This window comes from Parasteatoda tepidariorum, chromosome 10 (assembly GCF_043381705.1).
Source record: "Parasteatoda tepidariorum isolate YZ-2023 chromosome 10, CAS_Ptep_4.0, whole genome shotgun sequence".
Lineage (NCBI taxonomy): Eukaryota > Metazoa > Arthropoda > Arachnida > Araneae > Theridiidae > Parasteatoda > Parasteatoda tepidariorum.
Window position 1 is genome coordinate 51,686,609 of NC_092213.1, and position 24,628 is coordinate 51,711,236.

General features: G+C 28.0%; 1 protein-coding gene across 2 annotated transcripts in view; it reads left to right on the forward strand.

Annotated features, from left to right (window-relative positions):
* Positions 1 to 18,124: 18,124 nt before the first annotated feature.
* Positions 18,125 to 24,628, forward strand: part of LOC107441156 (myosin heavy chain 10) — a 100,302-nt gene continuing 93,798 nt past the window's right edge. The window contains exon 1 of one of the 2 annotated variants that reach the window (XM_071187215.1): positions 18,125 to 18,790. In XM_071187215.1, the coding sequence (XP_071043316.1) occupies positions 18,431 to 18,790 (360 nt within the window). In that variant the 5' untranslated portion in view covers positions 18,125 to 18,430. The remainder of the gene's footprint in view (positions 18,791 to 24,628) is intronic. The other variant, XM_071187214.1, reaches the window with a different exon arrangement.

Consider the following 24,628-nt stretch of genomic DNA (forward strand, 5'->3'; position numbering starts at 1 on the left):
TATTATTCCATTAAAAATTGTTTTTTAGTAATACATAATATGTAAATACACGATTCAAATCAATTGGAAATGGAATCGAAATGAAATTAAGTACTGAATAAGAGGCTAACAATCAATTCAAGAAATTAATTTCGCATTTATATATTTATTTTTAATGTAAGTGCCAAAATAAATTGTGTTCTTTGATACAATTTATACCATACCTTTTTAGTACATTTAGTATTGAATAATTTAACTATAAAAAAAAAATCTTACTTAAAGATAAGGTTACTTTTAAGAAATAAATTTGTAATATTAAAATATATTGTAATTTTAAATATAGTGTTTCAAAACTAAAGATGGGTAGGATTTTCCTTACCATCATGTTTTTTCTATTCTTTTTTTTCGAAAAAACTCATATACATTTTTTAATTTTTATAGATATATATAACAAAATGCACTAGGTTGTTAGTTTGCATTCTGAAAAATAACAAGATTTTTAAATAGTAATTTCTAAAGTACTCTAACTTATAACACTCCAATTACTGATGTAATTTCGTTAATACAAACTCATTACTTAAGCAATGTATTTACAACAATGTTTAAAACTATGAAAATTATTAAAAACTTAAAAATAATTCTATTATAATGCCTAGTAAATTTTTAAAAATTTTTTCTTCAAAAAAATCATTTTTTTTAGATCAATCATTTTTTTAAAGAAGAAATCCGTATTGATTCATTAATTTTTACAGACATTAAAATATATATCAGAAAATGCACTCTGTTGTTAGTTTCCATTCTAAAAAATAATGTGATTCTTAAATTATAATTTCAGAAGTACTTTAGCTTATTACACACCAAGTACTAATGCAATTTAAGCTCATTACCGCAGCAGTATATATACAATAATGTTTTTAAATATCTCTACTAAAATTCATAGTAAATTTTTAAAAAATACTTTTTTAAATTATTATTGATTTACATCAATCATTTAAAAAAAAATCAGTTGATTTAAATTTTGATTTTAATTGCGATTTAAATTCAACTTAAGTTTAAAAAATAATTTCATTTAAATCTGATTTTTTTTTTTAAGTCAGTTGGTTTAAATCACTAATATTTTTTAAATGAAATTTTGATTTTATGAATTTTGAAATGAATGAAATTTTGAATTTAATCGTGATTTAAATCAACGAACTCTGCCGAAAAGTAATAGTTTAAAATATCTCTACTAAAATATATAGTAAATTTTTAAAAATTACTTCTTTAAAATTTTATTGGTTTACATCAACGATTTTTTTTTTAAATCAGTTGATTTTAATTGCGATTTAAATTCAACTTAAGGTAAAAAAATAATTTCATTTAATTCTGTTTTTTTTTTTTTTTAAGTCAGTTGGTTTAAATCACTGATATTTTTTAAATGAAATTCAGTTGATTTAAATTTTGATTTTAATCGTGATTTAAATCAACGAACTCTGCTGAAAAGTAATAGTTTAAAATATCTCTACTAAAATATATAGTAAATTTTTAAAAATTACTTCTTTAAAATTTGATTGATTTTATTGGTTTACATCAACGATTTTTTTTTAAATCAGTTGATTTAAATTTTGATTTTAATTGCGATTTAAATTCAGCTTAAGGTAAAAAAATAATTTCATTTAATTCTGTTTTTTTTTTATTTTTTAAGTCGGTTTAAATCACTGATATTTTTTAAATGAAATTCAGTTGATTTAAATTTTGATTTTAATCGTGATTTAAATCAACGAAATCTGCTGAAAAGTAATAGTTTGAGTCAAGCTATTACTTTTGAAAATAATAATAATAATGTTTAACTCTTTTTGTCATTATTTCTTGTGAGAAGAGAGTTAAAAGGTGATACCCACATATGGTTATGAAATCTAAATTTCAAGTTGAAGGATTTTGTTGACAACTTAATGACTTGTTGCTACACATGTTAAGAAGCCACTTAAAAGCAACCAATTTCTCCTTTAACCAGACCATAGATAGATAATAACGCTCTTTTACCAGAGGCATTAATCTTTTTCGAAGAATGCATAGTTCACATTTTTAATGCTTGTAATCTGATGCGGTGGCACGAACCTTGACCGATTTTGTTTTTTTTTCTTCTTGAAATTTAGAATACAACTATTATTATTTCTTTTCTGTTTGGTCAAAGGAGTTTTAAATCTAAGAAGTTTAAGATGCCATTTAATTTTGAATAGTTATTAATAGATTCCGGATTTTTTATAACCTAAATAATACCTAAAAATGACCTTATTAAACAAGATATTCAATCTGAAACATTTTTTCTTTGAAGTTTATGTAATTGTGTTGAAACGCTACATTTTAATCAACGTCGATATGCAATTTTCATTAAAGTTTAAAATAAATGTTAAATGAGAAATTACTAAAAAATGGTTAAAATATTAGAAGGTATTAGGTATAGATATTAGGCTGAAATATTAGATAATTAAAGTTACGAAAGAAAGAAAAAAAATACCTCAGAAGGAAAAAAAAAAGTGCCCTAAAACGTAAAAAAGAGGAAAAAAATCATAGTGGCATCAAAATGTACGCAATAGTTATTCATAGAAATGTCTGCTATATCTAGTAAAAGAAACAGGTTAATCCTTGTGTGACATTAAAAAGCCTTTTTTTTACATATAATTCATTAAAATCTTATATTTTTAATGTATAATATGTTAACTAAACGCATTGAAAGTTACTACTGTGGCCAAAAGCACAATTAAATTGTTTATGTCAAAACTACAAAATTTTTTCCCCCGTTCTGATCTTTATTGATATAAAAAGTAACTAAACAAAGAAGAAGAAAAAAAACATTGAAAATCACAAAATATTGCTAAAAAAAAGTGAGAATGTTACTGAAAAAGTGAAATGAAATAACTAAGTAAAATTCTTTTATTTAACGAAAACATGATGACTGCAAAATCAATAAAAATGCACGCCGAAATAAATTACTCAGGTCTGCAAATTCTAAAAAAAAAAAAAAGTTTGTAATGTAATGATTGGTTTTTATATTATATAGTGTGTTAATTTTAAATAAGGTATCCATTTTTTTCAGTAAAATTTCGATTTTTTTTTTAATTTGCCTAATCAGTTTTTTTGTTAGTCACATAAGAATTTTTTTTCAGTCACAAAAGGATTTTTTTTCAGACACAAGAATTATTTTCAGTTAAATAAGGATTCTTTTTCAGTCACATAAGGATTTTTTTTTCAGGCACAAGAATTATTTTCAGTTAAATAAGGATTCTTTTTCAGTCACAAAAGGATTTTTTTTTTCAGACGCAAGAATTATTTTCAGTTAAATAAGGATTCTTTTTCAGTCACATAAGGTTTTTTTTTCAGACACAAGAATTATTTTAAGTTAAATAAGGATTCTTTTTCAGTCACAAAAGGATTTTTTTTTTCAGACACAAGAATTATTTTCAGTTAAATAAGGATTCTTTTTCAGTCACATAAGGATTTTTTTTTTTTTCAATCACACATTTCCTATGAATTCTTTTGAGCCCTGTCGAATGAGATAAAATCAGAGCCGATGGAACTACTATAATTTAAAAATTACAGTAGTTTTTATGAAGGTATAATTTTGTACTTATACCTAACACCATAAACAAAGGAGACAATATTTCTTATGCATTTTTGTGCTATATCCAATAAATTAAAAATTGAATCAATAGAACCCAACTCTTTTAAAGTTTTATGCCTAGAGGGTATAAATAAGAAATTATAAATGTCATTCATTATACTGAACAATTAGTTTTATCCTTTTCATTTTATTAATTTAGCATAAAAATGCATAAAAAACAATGATTTATGTGTCTACGTGACTATATTAGGCACGTAAATAGGTGTAAGCCAAAAAGAGTACAAATTGTACTTTTTATACATAAAACATAAATTATTATTAAACCATTAGTCCTATCGATTTGGGATTAGTCTGATTCAATTCAGCGTAATAAAATACAATCGAAGCAATACCAAATTTGCCTAGATAAGAACATTTACAATATTTCCACCTAGACAAAAGTTATCTATAAGTTTCTAACCTTGAATGAGAATTGTTTTAGACTAAAATCTATATAAAAAAAATTTATATGTTACTACCCTACACTAATGGAACACTTTCAGTTTTTCTCAAATTTCTCAAGAAATACTGGAATACTAGGACTGTTTTGTAGCATTAAAGGTAATTAGTTCATGCTATCTTTCATACCTCAGAATAAAGTTTAAAACTTTCTAAGGTTTCAGGGACCGACAATAAATGAAAAAAAAAAAGTATTTTTGAACACCCTATGCTCGAAAGTCAAGAAATAAGCTTTTAACTTAAACTGATTACTTTGGTTGTTATTTGCAACGACTGCATAAAATTTCATAAACCCAGCTTAAATATTTATGCAGATATAGATATTTTTTATAAAAAAAAAACTAATTTTGTCTTACGTTTTTTTGCTATAACTTTAAAAATATTCAAAAAAATTAAAATTCTAAAATTATTGTTTCAAATTTTGAAAAAAAAATCGTTGAAAAATGCGCAAGATATGACTATTTTAGTATTATTATTAAATAAAAAATTTAAAAAATCTTTTTTTATAATTTTGTAGTGAATCGTATTTGGCAACTAATGGAAAAAGTCGGATTGGAATATCTTAAAAATTTAAAGAATTTCAAGCTATTTTCTAAATACAAGTTTTTGTACTTTTTAAAAGAAATCTCAAAATGTAAGGGGTTTTCCACAAGTTTCATTTTGTACTATTAAATAAGATTTAATTAAAAAATTACACCGCTATTGTGGGGGATCATCCCATGTTAAAGAATGTTTTCTTTTGCCTGTTTACTTTCCTTATACCATCACAGTTTGATGTCCGGACAGTTATTGTAAGAAATTATTCGTTATTAAATTGTGTCTTATGGTTTAAAATGAAATTTGTGGGAAATCCCTTATCATTTTGGGAAATTATTTTAATTTTCAACGTATGCGCGGTATAAAATAACTACTTTAAATAGTCATATCTTGCGCAGTTTTTAGCAAATTTCTTAAATTAAAAAAAAAAAAAAATTAAAAACTGAAAGAGTCTCTTTTACTATTGCAGGGTAGTGTATGTTTATACAATTACTTATAATTTTGTTTTTATTTATTCCCAACACAGATAAGCATAAGCTAAATTATCTGTGTTGCGAATAAATATAAGCTGCGAATAAATGTCTCCAGTTTCAGGCTTATGATGTTTATCCTTTTCTTTAGCAGACAAGTTGCCTAAGAAAAATTTTCGATTTGTGAAAAATGGAAGGTGATACAATTTTTCATTATTTTTTTTAAAAAAACTATCACCTAAAAATCTATTAGTATTTTAGATGCCGTTATAAAAAATTTAAATTGGTGATTAAACAGCTTTTTTTTCTATTACAGGCTTGCGTTACTTTTTTTTTTATTTCTTCGACCCCTTTTATCAGTATGGTTCTTTAAATTATTGTTTTATAAAATGAAATTTAATTAAACAATTACTTTGTTTTCTGGCCACTAATATGCATTCACAAGGCTTAGAGAGGGATGGAAAAGGGATTATTCTGCAAGAAAAGGACGATTGCGTAACGAACCGAGCATGGTTAATACATGGATAGTATAACTCTCTTTCTCTCTCTCTCTCTCTCTCTTTTTTTTTTTTATTTGTTAGTAGTTAGAGGCTCTGTCTTTCAATAAAAAATATTGGATACTTCGAATTTCAACTTAATAAGTCGGAAAGTTTGCTTAAAATAAAAAAGAAAAGATATTATTCCTAGAAGAGGGAGCTGGCATATCAAACATAATGATTTTAAAATAGTTTTTTGCTGTCTTACTTCTTTATTTATTTATTTTTAAATATATTACATAGAAACTTCATTTCAATAATATAGAAAAAATGGAAAATAAATTATCACGCTAAATTCACATTTTATTTCAAAATGAATGATGGAGTTTTTCATTTAAAAAAAAAGGGGGGGAAATATTCAGTATATTAAGCAAATAAGCACATTAGATTAAATTTTTTGAATCTGATAGAGAATTTAACTGACCACACCGAAAACAATTTTTTATTAAGATTACTTTTTTAATATTTGTAATTTTTATTTCTTACGTTTAAAATTAATAAAACGCGCTAAACAATGGCCTATATTTATTTATTTATTTATACAGTGCAGTGTGGTTTCCTATTAAAAAAAGCGAAAAATAATATTAATGTACTTAAAAATAATAATAAAAAGTGCGCTAGCTTGAAAAGATTAGCCTATATAGAAATTAGAAGTCAGTGTGTAAATATATAAACTAATCCACGATCAAGAAAATGTGGAACTATATAAAAAAAAAAATTGCCATTTACAATAAATATAATTGCGCAAAACATAATGGAGTATGGCGTTTAAGCTTCTACTCTTGCGTAATGTGCGGAGCGATAAAAAAAATTTGCAAAAAGTACACTAACTCGAAAAGTACAGCTTATAAGAAATTAGAGTATTATAAAAGTATATACTGATTCAAAATTGAAAAAAAAAGTGGATTAAAAAAAATTTACTATTTACACTAAAAAAATCTACGCAGAACATAATGAATGGAGTAAAGTTTATGTGCATAAGATATAGTGTAATGCGGTTACCTAAAAAAAAACAAAGTAAAAATGTAAATAATTTTTAAAAAATTAGTAAAAAGTGCTCTGATATACAAAGTATAGCTGTTATAAAAATCAGTGTATTGTAAAAGCATAAACTAATCTGAAATTTCGAAAATGTGGAACAAAATAAAAAATAAATTGTACTACATTTCTAAATTACCGTGCCAATTTTTTAATATCTCAAGGAAAAAACTAAACACTTTCATATTTAAATGGACTAATAAGGTTATAAAAACATTCTCTTCTCCGCTCCGTAAACAACTAGCAAACGATATGAACGATTTCACCCTTTTTCTCCACCCTCCATCATCACCCTGCCAAATCGAAGCATTTTAAATAATTGCTCCAAAGTTCGTGAACTCGAACTTAATTTAAAAAGATTGAGTAATGATTTGCGGTCTCCACCGCGTTGAGTCATTTTGTTTCCATTCATGAGCATAAAAGTTGGGGGACCGTCTGCCTATCTGTGCGTCATATTCTCCACCGGCGTCACGTGACACACTGGCCTGGCTATCCAGTGGACGGGCGGTGACCATTTCTGAGTAGTGTCTGTGTCTGGGTTACTGGATTTGGCGCATTATCTGCGTTTTTAAATTTGTAGCAATTTTTAAATCTGCTGTCACTCATGCAGGGAAAGTTTTGGTGATGCTACGAGTCAGCGATGGAGAGTCGTCATTTAATGATTAAATCAACCATTTCATTCGTTCTTGTTCCTCTGGTAACAAAAAGGGGGAGATATGTAATGCCGTGATTCATATGGAATTGGAGGCATAAACGGTTGCGGCGTCAGGGAGGCGGTGCGCACGCTTTGTCATCGAGAAAAATTAGACAATTTTATTTTCGTTGGGAAACAATTTTATTGTTAGAATTTAAATGAAATGAATTAAAAACTAAAATTCACTAAATGAACATTTCACTACGAAGTAATTTTCCCCAATAGGAAAAGATAAATTTGTGTATTCAAACCATAAAATTATAGATTGTTTGAAGAAAACAAGTCAAAATTAGCTATTAATTTAAAACCATAACTTCAACCTATCTATAGTTTTGACGATAAGGCGTCAGTGACTTTTACAGTAAGGCACTGTTTCTGTAAATGTAAAAGATTGAACAGCTTAATTTTTATTGGAGAAGGATTTTATTGTTAGAGTAAAATTAGGAATGAGATAAAACTAAAATCACTGTGAACAAATTTTTTTTCATCGTCAATTTTATATGTTCTGATTATGAAATTGTTGTTTAATAGAGAAAATTAATCAAAATTGGGGTATTAGTTTAAAACAGCAATTTCAAACAATTTAAAGTTTTGACAATAGGGCATAAGCCCGGTAGTAGAATTTACAGAGTAAATCTGCAGCAGAATCTTCGTGAATTAAAATTTGTCTGTGACCGTAACATAATCAGATAGAGGCTATCGTTATAAACGTACGCTTAATCTAACATGAGTGCAGCAATGTTAGCACTAAAAATTATGTACAAAAAAGAAAGAGGCTATCATTGTTAAAAGTAGGCTAAATCTAACATTTCTACAGCAATGCTAGCACTATAAAGTACATTCTATAACAAAAAAATCGACGCACCAAGAAGCAATCATCCGATTGCTTTGAAATTTCGTATGCATGAATGTTTTGAACAGATCAGGCTGGAATGATGCCGACTGGGGACGGATAATCTTTAGCTACGAATCCCGCTTCCAACTGTGTCCTGACGATCATCGAGACGTGTTTGGAGACGCACAGGGCAGAGGGAGGATCATGCCTTCACTATTGCACGCCACACCCGCCCTCAACAAGGCATTATGGTCTGGGGTGCCATTTCCTTTGACAGCCATTTGGTCGTCATTAGAGGTACACTTACTGCTCAGCGGTACGTCGACGATATCCTAGACCTGTTTTGCTACCGTTCCTTTTGCAGCGCCCTGGGCTGGCTTTTCAGCAGGACAATGCCAGACCACATACGGCACGTGTTGCTATGAACTGTCTGCAAGCTTGTCAAACTCTACCTTGGCCTGCCAGATCACCAGATCTCTCTCCCATCGAGCATGTCTGGGATATGATGGGAAGGCGATTGCATCTGGCACGGAATATTGATCACCTCGTTCTACAATTGGATCGAATTTGGCAGGAAATATCGCAAGAGACCATCCGGGAGCATTATCGGGCTATGCCACGCCGTGTGGCAGCTTGTATCCAGGCTGGAGGCGGGTCAACACCTTATTGAACTTGTTACTGTAACTCTGCAATAAATTATTCAAATTTTTCTAAAATTTTAATCATTTACTATTCTGTACATTGTCTTCCTATCCACCAATTTTCGTTTCAATCGGACAACTCCTTCTTGGTGCGTCGATTTTTTTGTTATGGAGTGTAGTTAAAAATTATGCACAAAAACTTTATACAACTTTTTATTTTAGTTTGAAATTTCATACATTTTTAAATGAATGGAATAATTTAAATTTTAAAAATGGTATAAGTTTCTATACAACAGAATAACGTTTCATTTAAATATCTTTATTTATAACATTTATATATAACATTTAAGCATATTACTTAAAAAGTAAGAGACATTTCATTGCAGAAATAACTTATTTGTTTTAATGGGAATTTCGGAATATTACTTAAATTTAACCGTTGCCAGATACTAAATAAAAAAAAGAAGTTTTACTTCTTACTACCAACATTTGGGAAAAGAAATTAAGTTTTATTTGTCATTATTCATTTCCATATTAATTATTTAAGGATTGATTACTAACTTTTAGAATTAAATGTTCAAGTTATTCATTTTTATTTTATACATAGCCTTTAAAATCTGATTTTTAAAAATGTTTATTAATAATAAAACCTAAATTTGTAATTTTGTTTTATTTACCATATTTATTATTAAAATCACCGTTGTTTAGACAAACATGAAAAATATGCGCTATTCACATAAAAAATACCATAATCATACTCACCCCCACCTCCTCCAATTTTATAAAAAAAAATTTTACATGTATTTTTCAGTAATTTAGAAGTGGCATCATAAAAATGTTAGTCAGCACTGCAGTAGAGAACAGACCTGTAAATGTACGTGCTACCGTTAAAACTAGGCAGGGATAGCCTGGTTGGCAGAGCGCTGGACTCATGTTTGTGAAAACGGGAGTTCGAATCCAGTCGGCCGAAGACAGTAGGGTGATGGTACACGTTACATCTGTCGGGTCACAAAGTCCTCCATGTTCCCATAACAAATCAATACCTCTGGGGTCACTGAATAGGAGATTGCTCGTTCTCTCATTCAGGTCAAAATTACGATCTGTGGAGGAATGAATGGATGTATGAATAAGTCCGCACTATAAACGGGTGTGACGTATGGGTAAGTCGAAATTTCAGCCATAGATGGCGCCACTAGAAAACAAGAATAATCGCATCCCCTCTGCCTTAATGGCCGACGACAACAACAACAACCGTTAAAACTCAAAAGCCGTTAATATACAGATTACCAGGCTAATCTACAGAATTATTAAAGTATTTCGTTAAAATGCGAAATGAGTTTTTCACAATTTACCTAGGAATTCGTGCATTTACGATCTCCGTATGGTTCAAGTTCAAAAACTTGTTGCCTTCATTCCGTCAGCTGATTTGTTTTTTGAATTTTAGAAACTTTTTTGTTTGTTTATTTTTTGTTGCATGAGATTTTTTTTAAACAGTTTTTAAATACTTTCGTATCGCTGATTTCAAATCTGCAATTGGTTTCCTTCTCGTAGCTGCAGTTTTTTTAAATGACATTTTTAGTTTATTTTTTAAAGAAATGTGTAGACTTAAGGACATTATGACAGGGAGTCGCATTAATGTTGAACAAATTTCAAAGGTAAGATGGGACACATCATCAGGATTAAACGGGAAACATCAGAAATACGGAACCCATGCCCGAAAGGGCGTCATACGCCCTATTCGCGTACCACATTTCCGCGTATAGGTTCCCATGCAATTTCAATCCTGATAATGTACCCTAATTGCCCCAGAAGTTAGTCGCAATACTTATGTGACATCCTGTTGCAATAATGTTCTTAATCTTATATATTTCGGCAAAAATAGACTAAAAATGTCTTTTCAAAAACTATCTGTAACTTTAAGAGCAAAACTAATTTCATAATTGAAATCTCCCAAATTCAAATTAGGCAAGATCAAGTATTTTTGTTTTTGTTTTTTGTAACCGTCGTTGAGGAACAGCTGACCTAATTTTTTGGGTTTATGTCTTCCAATGTTTAACTCCGTAGTCTTGTAATTTTGAACCCAATCCAGAAGACAAAGGAAATCCTGGATCAAGTATTAAGAGAAATTTGCCTTCATGGAGGACTTTTTAATGGGACTAAACCGCATTTGCGTTACATGGAGAGGAAAACCTCAAATGGTTAGCCTGACGGCAAGGGGACTCTAACCTGTGATCAGTCTACCACTGAGGATATCTTACATCAGCACTGTGGTCGGTGTAAGCCGGATGCGGAATTCGTATTGACCAGTCATCGATGGGATCAAACCCGGCTCACCTCATTGGAAGGCGAACGCTCCATCACTGCTCAAAATCGAGTACTTTTATAAATGCGATAAAAAAAAATTGTTCCCTAGTGTAATCTGTAGAATACCTGGTTTCTACTCTTAAGCATATGCATATATAAGAATGCATAATGCAACAACAATGCATATAATGCATCTATGCATATATACAACATTCAATTCTTTAATGTCAATTAACTGCAGAACATGTAAATTGTTTGCAAAGATCTGGAAAATGTAAGTGGAAATTCAGGTACAGAGCATATGAACTAGTGTATGCATCTTATTAAAGAAAAATTTAGATTGCAAAAATTCTGCAGTGAATTCTACAATGTTCTAAATTTTATTTACGCAATTTAAAATGGAAAGATATGGCAAACAATAAAAAATAAATATTTTTATATTGGCTAATACATCATATTTGTCCATGTCCCATTCCGTATACATTGAAGATGTAGTCAAGCAAATGTATTACAGCTTCATATAATCGCTATTCTTAGAAATGAGGGAAATAGTCATCAGCGTTTGCTGTTTCATATTCAGCTGGTGAAGAGAATCAGCTGCTTTTGTTTAATCAGCAGTTCCGCCCGCATTTTTTAAATAAAGTGGAACTCACCTCAACATGTTTACTATCCTTATATCCACTGGGAATCACTCAAATTCTTACGAAACTTACACGCATTAAGCATTTTATTTACAAAATGTAGTTTCATTGAACATTCATATTGCAAAATTTAACTTTACGTCTTTCTTCAAAAATTTCATTTAAAAATTGGTAATCGTTAATTAATCTTTCCTTTAAGTATCTTTGATCGTAATTTAATAGAGCATTCATATTGCGAAATTTAATTTTACGTCTTCCTTCAAAAATTTCATTTAAAAAATTGGAAATCGTTAATTAATCTTTCCTTTAAGTATCTTTGATCGTAATTTAATTGAGCATTCATATTGCAAAATTTAATGTTACGTCTTTCTTCAAAAATTTCATTTACAAATTGGTAATCGTTAATTAATCTTTCCTTTAAGTATCTTTGATCATAATTTAATAGAGCATTCATTTTGCAATATTTAACTTTACGTCGATCTTTCTTCAGAAATTTCATTTACAAATTGGTAATCGTTAATTAATCTTTCCATTAAGTATCTTTGATCGTAATTTAATTGAGCATTCATACTGCAATATTTAACTTTACGTCTTTCTTCAAAAATTTCATTTACAAATTGATAATCGTTAATTAATCTTTCCTTTAAGTATCTTTGATCGTAATTTAATTGAGCATTCATATTGCAAAATTTAATTTTACGTCTTCCTTCAAAAATTTCATTTAAAAATTGGTAATCGTTAATTAATCTATCCCTTAAGTAATTTTGATCGTAATTTAATTGAGAATTCATATTGCAAAATGTAATTTTACGACATTCTTTAAAAAAAACTTCCTTTGCGAATTGCTGTTAATTTATCTTCCCTTTAAGTATCTTTGATTGCACACTAATAACTAAATGTGAGAGTTTAAATTAAATAATTTGATTGGCTGCACTGATGATTTAAGTATGATTCAGTTATCAGTAAAAAGTTGCATTGTACTAAATGAAAAATTATTTTTAGTCTGTAAAAATAATTATACAAATTCTTAAATTACTTAGTTATGTAAAAACATTTCTTTATGCAGATTTCAGAACATTTTTAATGAACTTGCTAAAAGTCTTAATATTTTAAATGTTTCTCTTACTTTTATATATGCCATGGTATTTTTAACATGTCTAAAAATAAGTCAAATAGGATTTAAAAAAAATAAAGTAAATAAATTATTTAAAACGAAAGAAAAAATTTCACAACATTTTTAGCGAACTTGCTAAAAGTCTTAATATTTTTAGTGTATCTTTTACTTTTATAAGCCTTGATATTTTTAATATGTCTAAAATAAGTAAAATAAAGTAAAAAAAATAAAGTAAATAAATTATTTAAAGAGAAAGAAAAAATTTCACAGCATTTTTAAACGAACTTGCTAAAGGTCTTGATATTTTTACTGTATCTTTGATTTCTATATATGCCTTGATATTTTTAATATGTCTAAAATAAGTGAAATAAAATAAATAAATAAAGTAAATAAATTATTTAAAAAGAAAGAGAAAATGGTTAAAAAATTATGTTTAAATGTTTTAATTGTTGCAATGAAGTTCTTTTTTTTTCTCTGTCATTGTAGTACACCACTATATCTGGATTTTTTATTTGTAGTGCGTGTTTTTCGTCACTAAATAAAATAAATGAATAAATTAATTAAAAAGAAATAAAATATGTTAACGAAATGTTCACAATTGAATAATGCAAATATTTGTTAAACTGAAAATTTATATGTTTTGGTATAATTAAAACTGTTATCATCCACTTCACTAAGTGATTAGAAAATAGCATACATAATTAAAAAATCTTACGAGTTTTCAAATTTCCGGCAGGAAAAAATAGTACATCAGTTTGCGGTTTAATACAACTAAAAAACTTTTAGAAAAGAATTTAATATCTCTTGCAGACTTTGTAATTAAGATACTATTATCCCCCCCCCCTTTGTTTATTTAATTACGTGACTTAAGATCGTTAAAAATTTATTCCTTCATTTTTCAATATTAATCTACAGGTAATTTTTCTTTATATGAATTTTTGAAATAATTCATACAAAATTAGAAACCCTTCAAAAGTTCTTTCAATTAGGGACGAAATTTAGCTATTGAACATGTTTCAAAATCTTTTAATTTATTATTATTATATTAGAGAGTTGTGTGCTAGTTTGTAAGTTGTTGGAAAATCCTACCCACGGAAGGTTTTAGATTATTTTTGTCATAAAATTTGTTTTTATCAGTGGTTAGGAAGAGGAAAAAGGATGTTGGCAGAAGAGATTTTTTTTAGAAACTGCAGCAAAGTTAGTGTTTTTCCTTTACAGAAATAATGAGACATATTTTTCAGGTTTTTCCATCTGTTATAATAATATGTCCGAAATACATTTTCAAACAGTTTTGTTCAAGTTATTTATATTCCACTACTTTAAGCCTGGCGTAAATTTTCTTGAACACGCACATTAAAAAAAAAGAAAAAAAAAAGAAAGAAAGAAAGCAGTGTGCTCAGTTGTCTCATTGTACATTAAGTTCTAAAACGTTTTTCAAAATTTTTGAAATTTCTCTACATATCCACGCACACCTTCACGTACGAAAAAATATAGAATTTGTATATGCGTACATCTGATTTTATTTCATAACCGATGTTGAACAGCCAACCAAGTTCTGAGTTTACGACTATCAATGTTCAGCCCCGTAGCCTTTGAACCCAACCCAGTAGACAAAAGAACTCCTGGATCAAGATTTGGAGCGAACTAACTTTCGTGGTGGTCTTTTTGATGGAACTAACCCACATTTGCATTACATGGTAAGGAAAGCCATGAAAACCTCCCATGGTTAGCCCGAAGGCAAGAGGAATCCAACCCACGATCCGCCTACCACTAAAGTTATTTTACATCAATATTGTGGTTCGCGAGCAGAAGCGTATCAATCAGCCACCGCTTTGATTCAAACCTGATTCACCTCATTGGGAGGAATGTTCTATCTCCCGAGCCACCATGACTTGCGTGCACCTGATTGTCGATTTTTGAGCAATTGGTAGCGCTTACAGTCTCAAAATTTCATAATAACATGTGAACCTCTGTTTGTGCATCTCGTATCCCGATTTTCGAATTTTTGATTAACTTTTCTTATTGCGACTTCTATAGTTTTCAGATTTTGCCACAGGGCCAACATTTCACTATTTTTATATTTTAGATGAAGATGATTTCCTTTACGAATGTAAAAATTTTCTGCAAAAGTAGTGACTGTAAAAATTACTGATGTAGTTTGATTGCATATCAAAACTACAAAAGAACTTTAAAGTTAGCAATGGGAATAGCAAAAGGCTGAGCCCGTGTTGGAGGAATGGGCCTTTTGAACTATAATGTTAAAGTGCTGTGAGGGCTGAGCTACTTGTAGGCAATAAAATAAAGAATCTCCGTGCGAGTGTTGGTATGATTTGCAGTTTGATTGGATAAACGGTTGTAAAATTTAACATGAAGAAATATGTGGAGCCTTGTTTAGGCACCTCTCAGCCACTTTTTAATTTTTTTTTTATAATTTTCAGCTTTAAATCATTTATACATCTAACATTAGACTATTGTGGTAGTTCAAATGCAAATTATTTTATTTTTTGCTTTTTAAAATGACCATTCCAATTTAGTCATAATTTATTTAGACTAGTGCTGGTATTTCCAAGGACTTTATATAGTTTTAAATTTCTGAAATAGGATTTCAAAAGTATAGTACTTTTTTTTTTGTATTAATATTAGTTTCTGTATATAGTACTTATATATTTTATATAGAACGAAAACTGAAAGCACTGTTACGGAAGGCAGTAAAACAATAGTAATGAATTCAAAAGAGCAGGAAGCTGAATGCACTTAGAAACCTTTTTCAAATAAATAAATAAATAAATAAAAATAAATGAAAAATAAATAAAAATAAGTCAAAAATGAATAAAAATAAATAAATAAATAAATGAAAATAAATAACAAAATGAAAATCTTTGTGTTTTTACCTATTTGTCAATTTCTAGACAAACAGTGGAACTCACGACTACAGAATTTTACTTGAAAATAGGCAGATTTCCTCCTTAATGTACACTGAACGAAAATAAATAAATAAATAAAAATAAGTAACCGGACCATACCGAATAATTTTTGATCTATTGATCGGATTTTCACGTTCTATGACTCAATCTTAATGGTTCAAGAGGATGACCTCAAATATGCTTATTAGTGCAAACAATATTTTAAGTTACGAAATCAGACACACTAACATATTTTCTCCGAATGAACATACCTTTTGTTGTTGTTGCTGAATTCGGATTTCTGACCCTCAAACAATAATAAGGAGTAGCCGCAATCGTGATAATATGGTCCCAATAGTTTTGTCAGAAGAGCGGTCAAAAGTTTAGACCCCTTATAGATAATTTTACTTTTTGCGTATTTTACCATATCTCGAGAAATTTTTAAACGAATTGAAAAATTTTTGCACTCAGTTATTCAGTTCTTTCAGCACAGATGATGCAAATAATTCCATGTAAAATATAACTTTTAGTAAATATTTTTAATTTTTTGTTATTATATAATTATAATCGAAAAAATTCTGAATAGTAAGGTATTCAATTTTTTGCATCATCTTGAAGAACAAATTTATATGGCAAAATAAAAAATATGAGCGAAATCGGTCGAATAGTTCCTGAGAAATCAGATTTTGAAAAGGTCGTATTTTTAAAATTCGATTTCTCAGGAACTATTTAACTGATTTTGCTCAAATTTTGTATTTTGCCATATAAAGTTGCATTCTTTACGATGATGCAAAAAATTGTATACCTAATTATTCAAAATTTTTTAGACTAATATTGTATGGAATAATAATAATAATAATAAATAAATAAATATTTACTAAAAGCTGTTTTTTTCAGAGAATTATCTTTCGATATTGTGTGCAAATTTTTCCTCAATTTGCTTCAAAAGCGATGTTGATCAAATGATTTTAATTTTTAATTGTTTAAAATGGTAATTTTAAGATTGTGTGATTTTGTATCAAGCACATCTTCAGAGTTCAGGTAAGAATTTGTTAGTTTTTAATTATTAAAATGTGATTATGCAAGCACAGTATATTTTTTTCCTGATATTTCGATTGTTAACTGCAATATTTTTCCCTTCATCGATGGTCAATAGGGAGGAGAAAAGCGGCGAGTTTATGAGGCAGAGCTCAGGCTCATTCAGGAGCAATGATGCTGAATACAAGTTAATATTGCTGGATCAGAAATTAGCAGAAAGCCACTAGTTTTATCAGGGGGGACGGTGGGCGCACGACGCGCCCACTTAAAGCTTGGGGGGAGAATTTTTACACTAAATAAAACGAATAGTTTTGGGGGGGATTTAGAATTTGCCCAAGAACGCGCCCAAGAGCTTGGGGAGGATGGGGGCCACTGAGTTTTATAATAAAAATGGAATAAAAATAATTGAAAAAAAATGAAGAAACAAAAACAGGAAATATATTATTCCAAAATTATAAACTATTACTTTTTCTAGTATGCCGTGGCTGTGAAAAGCTCAAACAATTGATTTTATATTGTTGTTACAATAACGGTAGTAGCAAGTAGCAATAACAATATTAATTAAATAGTCTTTGTATAGCAGAAATATTTTTCCATAATATGATATATATAAATGCATACAAGTGATAAAGTACATGTGGTGAGATAACATTTAACTAATAATACCATCACCACTAATAAAATCGATTGGAAAAAAAAAATTATTGAAAATTTTGTAAATAATGTCGATTATTGAAAATTATTTCTTTTTTCTCATCTCGGCAATTGTTAATCTTTCTTAAAACAATTTAGAATGAACGAAAATAAATTAGTTAAACTAAATTGGTGTGATTAATTTAAGAATTATAACATTTACTGAAAATAATTATATAACAAAGTTTGTTAACTCGCTTAGTTACATTAATAATAAAATTAATAAAGTTTTGCACTGAGTAAAAAAATTACTATGTGAAATATAAGTGATAAAAACTATAACTATAATTGTAAAAAATAAATTAACTTTTCTATTATCTTTTTTTTTTTTTTTTTAAAAAGAGCAGAAATTTTTTAACATACACTCAACTATTTTTAAGATAAATTCTTATACCAATGATAAATTGCATTTACAAAAAACAGGATTTCGAAAATACAACATTACTCAATATTACCAACTAAAACAGAAACACACTTGTTTTTTACTTATGCTAATAACTTTCAAGTAACACACAACCCTATAAGGCACTCTAAGCATTTCAAAACAAATAAAGCGAAAGTTGAAAAGAAACCTATTTTTCATTAGTTTTGGCTTCACTTTTAAGCGCAATTGGCGGCGGAAACACGCCCGGTTGGCTGCAACCCTATTCATGAGAGGCTTTAGATGGAAAACCGCTTTTTCAGCTTTCGCACCAATCAAACATCAGAGTTTGGAGTGGTTAGTTCGCGGGGTCTGTAACAGTAATTTTTTTAGTCTATTGTACTCCTTCAACATATCTGTCATCTTTAGGTAACGACATGCATTGTTCGTTGGCCACCTAAGTTGTATTTCTGTTCCATTTAAAAACTGCAGAATTAAGTAAATATTGTAATTTTTTGAATTTTGTGTTTTCAACCACCGGCTCAAGATGGCGGATTCGGCAAGCATGCTGGATGTCCAAGCAAATCCAGAGTTAAAATATCTGATTGTGGATAGGAATTTTGTCAATGACCCATCGAAACAGGCAGAGTGGACATCGAAAAAATTGATATGGGTACCCCACGAATCTCAAGGATTTGTTGCGGCGAGTATTGCGGCCGAAAAAAAGGACGAGCTGGAAGTTGAGGTAGCTGAAACTGGGAAAAGAATGTTAGTGAATAAAGATGATGTTCAAAAAATGAATCCACCAAGATTTAATAAAGTTGAAGATATGGCTGAATTGACCTGTCTGAATGAGGCATCAGTTTTGTACAACTTGAAGGACCGATACTATTCTGGACTCATATATGTAAGTAGACCCTTTGCTCTGTGTCAGGCATAAATCTATCGATTTTTTTTTATGTTACTCATAATAGTTTATCAGTTTCGAAAAAATAATAAAGATTTAAATGATTAATATAGATCTTCCTTGCTGCAAAGTTTGATATTCTATTTCTTCTAATGTTAAGTAAACAATCTCAAGCCGTCAAATTTTCAATGTCTGTTTTGTTCACTATAATAAATATTGAAGTATGTAATGGAAAAAAACGTGTAAAAACACACGTCTATTTTAAAAATATATATTTAGGATAAATTAATTATTTCAAACTGTCAAAATTGTTGCGATAAATTGATTATTTATGTAAAATTGTTAAATGATAAGTTAGTCTTTAATTCTAAAAAAAGATGCAACACATTTTGCAAGTTTATGATTAAATTAGAATTAGATATATCATTTTGTTTACACCATATAACAATGAATCAATTTTTAATAGCTAATTGTTGCTGTTGATCAAAAATGATATAAAACTGTACTGGTAACTGCTATGCCCAATTTATTAAATCTATGTTAATAATTTTAAAAAGAAAAAAAATTATTGTTAATTTTAAAAATGCATTATTGTATATGATAAATTATTTTTTTTTATATACCACCTTCATAATATAAGGTGACTGCTTTTAGTAATGTGAACTTCTAGAAAAATGATATCTACTGAAAAAAAACAATACATTCATTTGTTATGTCATTTTATATAATTTTGGGGGAAGTGAAACAGTGATGTCAATTTAAAAGTTAATTCTTTGCCTTTAATGCTCCTAAATCCATCTTGATGCAAAGCTTGAAACTTAAATTGCTCATATGTGAACTTAATGTATAATTACAGGTTCTAACAAAATATTGCAAATATAACATCTTTAGATCATTAAATTTTCAGATGTCATAACTTCATTGTTTAGTTTGTCATATTGTAATCATTAACGCTTACAATAATGAATGGTTTAATGAAAAACATTCTTTTAATAAAGATTTAATATGTATTTAACCACACCTAAATACTAACTGCTAGTTTGTATTTATTATATTAATTTATAAATTTCAAGAATTTTTTTATCTTTTTTAGTTAATTTTTTAGTAGGTATGTTATTTATTAGACTGAAGGTTAAATATACAATTTAAAAAATATGTAAATTTTTTTGCGAAATTTTTCTTGCATTTCTAAAATTTTATCTAAATAAAAAAAATTATAAAAAAATACAGAATATGTTTTTTGACGTTCACCATAATAGTCTTGCTAAGTATTGTCATGCATTAAACAGTAAATTAGTATTCATTCTCAAAGTTTGTAAGTTTTTATTCTCTGAAATTAGTTGCTTAAGTTTTAATGCTAGTTTAAGTTTTTAAGAATGACAAATTAGCTTGATTAAAAAGAAGACATTTTTAATATTGGTTATTGTTTATATTTTTAAATGAAGTCTTTATTATATAATTGCATTATCTAGCTTTGGCAATGATATTTCAATCTCCTATTTCAATGCTCCATCTACAATACACGACAGAATGTTTCATTTAAATAGTATAATGTGTGTATTACCTAAGAATCTTTAAAGATGTAAAAATGTTTAAAAGGATGGAAGACTTGCAATATTTAGAGTGTAATTTGTTAAAAAAAAAAAAAAAAAAAAAAACAGGGACACACATGGCCTTTNAAAAAAAAAAAAAAAAAAAAGAAATACTCAGTAAAAGTATGGATTTCTTATTTTTGCTAAAAAATATGGCAAATAAAGAATTTTGTTGAAATGAAAGGTCAAAAACCTCCAAAAGTTTAAAATTATGACTATCATTGGAATAGTTCTATTTCCAATTCTATTCAATAAATTTATATAGATAGCGATATTATTTTAAGGTTTATTATCACAGTAATAATTTTAAAACTTGGTTTATTTATTAAAAAAAAGCTTATTTTTAGAGTTATTTTAATGATTTTGTTAAAATTTTTTACTTTTATTTTTTTAAGCGGAAGTTGAGTATATGTATTTTAACTGTAATCTATGTGTTTGTAATATAAAACTTTCATAAATACTTAGGCATTATCAGTTTCATTAAATTTGAAAAATCTTCATGCCAATATATTTAATTCATAATCATTTTTATTTTTTTGTCGCTTAAGCGATGTTGAATGTCTTTTTAAATCTATACAATGCCACCAAATATCGCTTATTATAATTTGTTTTAGCACAAAAGCTACTGGTTTTACTATTTGTGAATTTTTTTTTTTCAATAGTCATATCTCAAAGAACTATTATCAGCATTATACAGTATTTAGAATTATTTTTAAAACTCTGAGGACATGGTATTATTACTATTATATTCTTTAAATTTTGTGCTATAAATTTGAATTTTTTAATACATTTAAATTTGATGCTAAAATGTATATGAGATATCCAAGTAAGTTTATAATAAAATTAGATTTTTTTTATTTTACTTTGAGTTAGTAATATTGTGTAAATTTATCGCAGTATAACCAATTCCAGCTCTTCAAACAAAGAACATTTTTTAAGTAATCTGGAAACTAATAGCGCTAAATTAAGATTTCATTCAGTCTGTTTAAAACTTTGAGAGGATGACAGCTTTCAGATTAGATGAAGCAATTAAATATGTATATATAAAATCTTTCTTTCTTGCACAAAATAGTAATTTGTACTCTGATCATTGATAATAATATATTAACATTTGTTTATAAGTTAATATTTTATTTATCCATACCTTAATTTAATGTTTTATATAAATTAATAAAAATTCATATACATGATGAATTAAAGAAAATTATCCCAAGTTTTTCATGGTTTTTTACCGATTTCTGATGCATGCTATATTATAATTAGTTTTTAATGTAAGATACTAATTTCAGATTTAAAACTTATTTCTTATGTTAATTTTTTATTTTCAAATAAAGCCATAAGAGAGTTAATGTTGTATTTAAATTTTATTTAATGGAATCCCCCCTCCCCTATTTTTTATTTTTATCATGTTTTAAGTTTAAAAAATAAATTATTTCATACCGTCAAATTCTCCTGAAAATTTATAGCTTCACTTTAAGTGAGAAGTAAAAATGTTGAAATATGTATGTTGAAAATGTTCGTTCCTTGCCCTTGGTAATCCCTTGAGTTCGAACCGTGAATGTTCCATATGTAAACAAACGAATGTGAGTAAGGGTATATCTATTCTTAGACCCTCTCTGGGTCTTGAATAAAATTTCTGAATGAACTTCGGTTCTTGGTGTTATATAAAGAAACTGTTCTTTCTAGTAATGCTTTTTTTTTTCTTTCTTGCATTAGTATTTTTCATTCATTATTCATCTTTCGTTTTTTTTAAACGCAATATTCTCCTTCTAGCTCCACTGTTTCAGTTATTTGTATTAAGCGATGGATGTTATGTTTGAGAGATTAATATGATGTGTCAAGGATAATAAATCTTTCATAACAGTATTTCATAGGTTGCGATGGGAACGGTTAACTGTAAAAAATTTGACGTTTGGAGTTGCAAAGGGGAAGAAATAGAAGTGTTTTTCTTTGTAAGACTGTAAAAATGTTCTAAGTTGCAGTTTCCTGTGCTTAAAGTGATCGTATGCATTATGACAATTGACATGTTTTATGAAACACACGATTCGATTCGGGTAATAAAGGCTGATCAATTAGTTATAGTTTCAATTAAAAATAAATGTAGTTTAATTTCGTTTGACTTTTTTATGAACCGCTTTGAGTTTTTTTTAAAGAATCGTTTGACTTTTTGTTTGCTATTTCGTGGAACATTATTATTATTTTTTAATTTTCTGATCTTAACTTAAAGCATTGCATGTTTATAGAAATTGATTTTCTTAAATTAATTTTTTTTTCATTTAATTATTAAACTTATTTTAGGAAATAAAATGTTTTAACTATGTCCTGTATTGACTATGTAATGTATTAAATGTAATTAATTTATTTTACAATTAAACATTTAAAATTTGCGATACGTTGTAATTGATTACAACGTTAACGTCTATAACAAATTTTTGGGTACCGAATATTGTGATTTCTTTACTATTGTTGATTTATTATTAAGAGAATATTTGGGGTATTGTTTCAAAAATATATCATTCGAAAGTTGTAATTTTTTTTCTTGTTAAGTTAAATTTTAATAGTTTAAATTCATTTATAAATAAGTATTCTGTTTCGAATCCCGGTGATGCTTACCTTGTGCTTAAACTTTACATTCAATTCGCATAAATTATTCTTAGCTGCACACGGATTATATAGATTAGCCTATATAGAAAACTTTCAAAGTTTTCCTTTCCAAAAATACGGATTAATCCCTCTCAGAGTGAGAACGGGATTTTATCCAGATTTTTAAGAGTTCCCTTGTCTTTTGAGTAAGGATAAAAAGGCGAGTATTATGTTCTCATGTCTATTTGAATAGATTGTTCATAGATGACAATAACGTATTAACTGTTATAATAAGATCTGTATTCTATTTGTGTATTGCACATTTCAATCATCTAGTTACTAGTTATGCAACGTATTTATGTTTTCTATAAAAATACTAAATCTTAATATTTTTCATTTTTTGAAGGAGTACAGAGGATCTTTTGTCGCTCCCACTAATTTAAATTCAAGCGATGTCGTTTTTATCGTTCCGAAACAGTAAATTCCAAGGTCAAATCTCATGAATAGTTTTGCTACCCCTAAAAAGGAATAAGATTCTGCTTCAACGTAATTATTCTATTACGCAAAATCTTGAAACAGCTCATGTCGGGAATAAAATCCATTATTCACTTAAGATTCATTGCTATAAGCATTAAGTTTGGAGGATTTTACTTTTTTAAATCGACAGTAAACAAATATTTTAATGTGACTATTTTATTTAGTTTTTTCATACACATACAGAGTCTCAAATTAATTTTCAAGTTCTGATTTATTTTAAAATAATAAAAATCGACTTATATTTTAGAAATCATTACCTCTTGAAAGTTTCAAAATTTGTTTCCAGGGGTCTGTCCAGACAATTTGTGAAAGGTCCTGTTTTTGTAAAATTGTGAAAAAACTATTCATAATTTGTGAATATAAAATGAGCGCTAAGTCTTATTCTTTCAACCGGGGTCCTGCTTTTGTGAATTTGTGCAAATAGGGTCCTGTTATTTGGTATTTAGCCTATACTGCTCGACACAGAATATTCATTTCGGACGAATAATGGAAGCAAAATCACGCACATTTTTAATAATTTCAATTGACATATTTTAAATAACACAACTTAGTAATGTATCACTTTCAATGTGTTATGCGCATTAAGTAAACTTAAACAATTCCCAAATTTATATTTTATTTAAAAAATTGCCAAAAATTAATTTTTATTTGCATAATATTCTATTAAATAATTTTATGAATAATAATGCATATAAATTAAAATGCATATAAATAAATGCAATAAGTAAAATGCAAAAGTAATATAAATTAATAAGTAAATGCAAATAAATAAATGCATATCAATTTATATGCAATAAATGCATATAAATTGATCAATTATTAATTTACAAAAAAAAAATGATTTAATATTAATAAGAATGCGTGCACGATGTTTGTAAAAGTAGACATATTTTCTAAAAATACTACATTTGGAATTTAAACTTCGGCAAATTTAGTTTGTCTCCAACCGTCTTTCTCCCCCCCCCCGGGAAGGGTTTATTCGATTAAAAAAACAATAATGAAAATAGACAAATTTGTAAAGGGATATATATATATATATATATATAATGGGGATTATGGGTCCTAATGTGCCCCATGAAAACATTGTTCCTGAGTGAGAAACCATGAAAACCTGGGCGAGAAAACA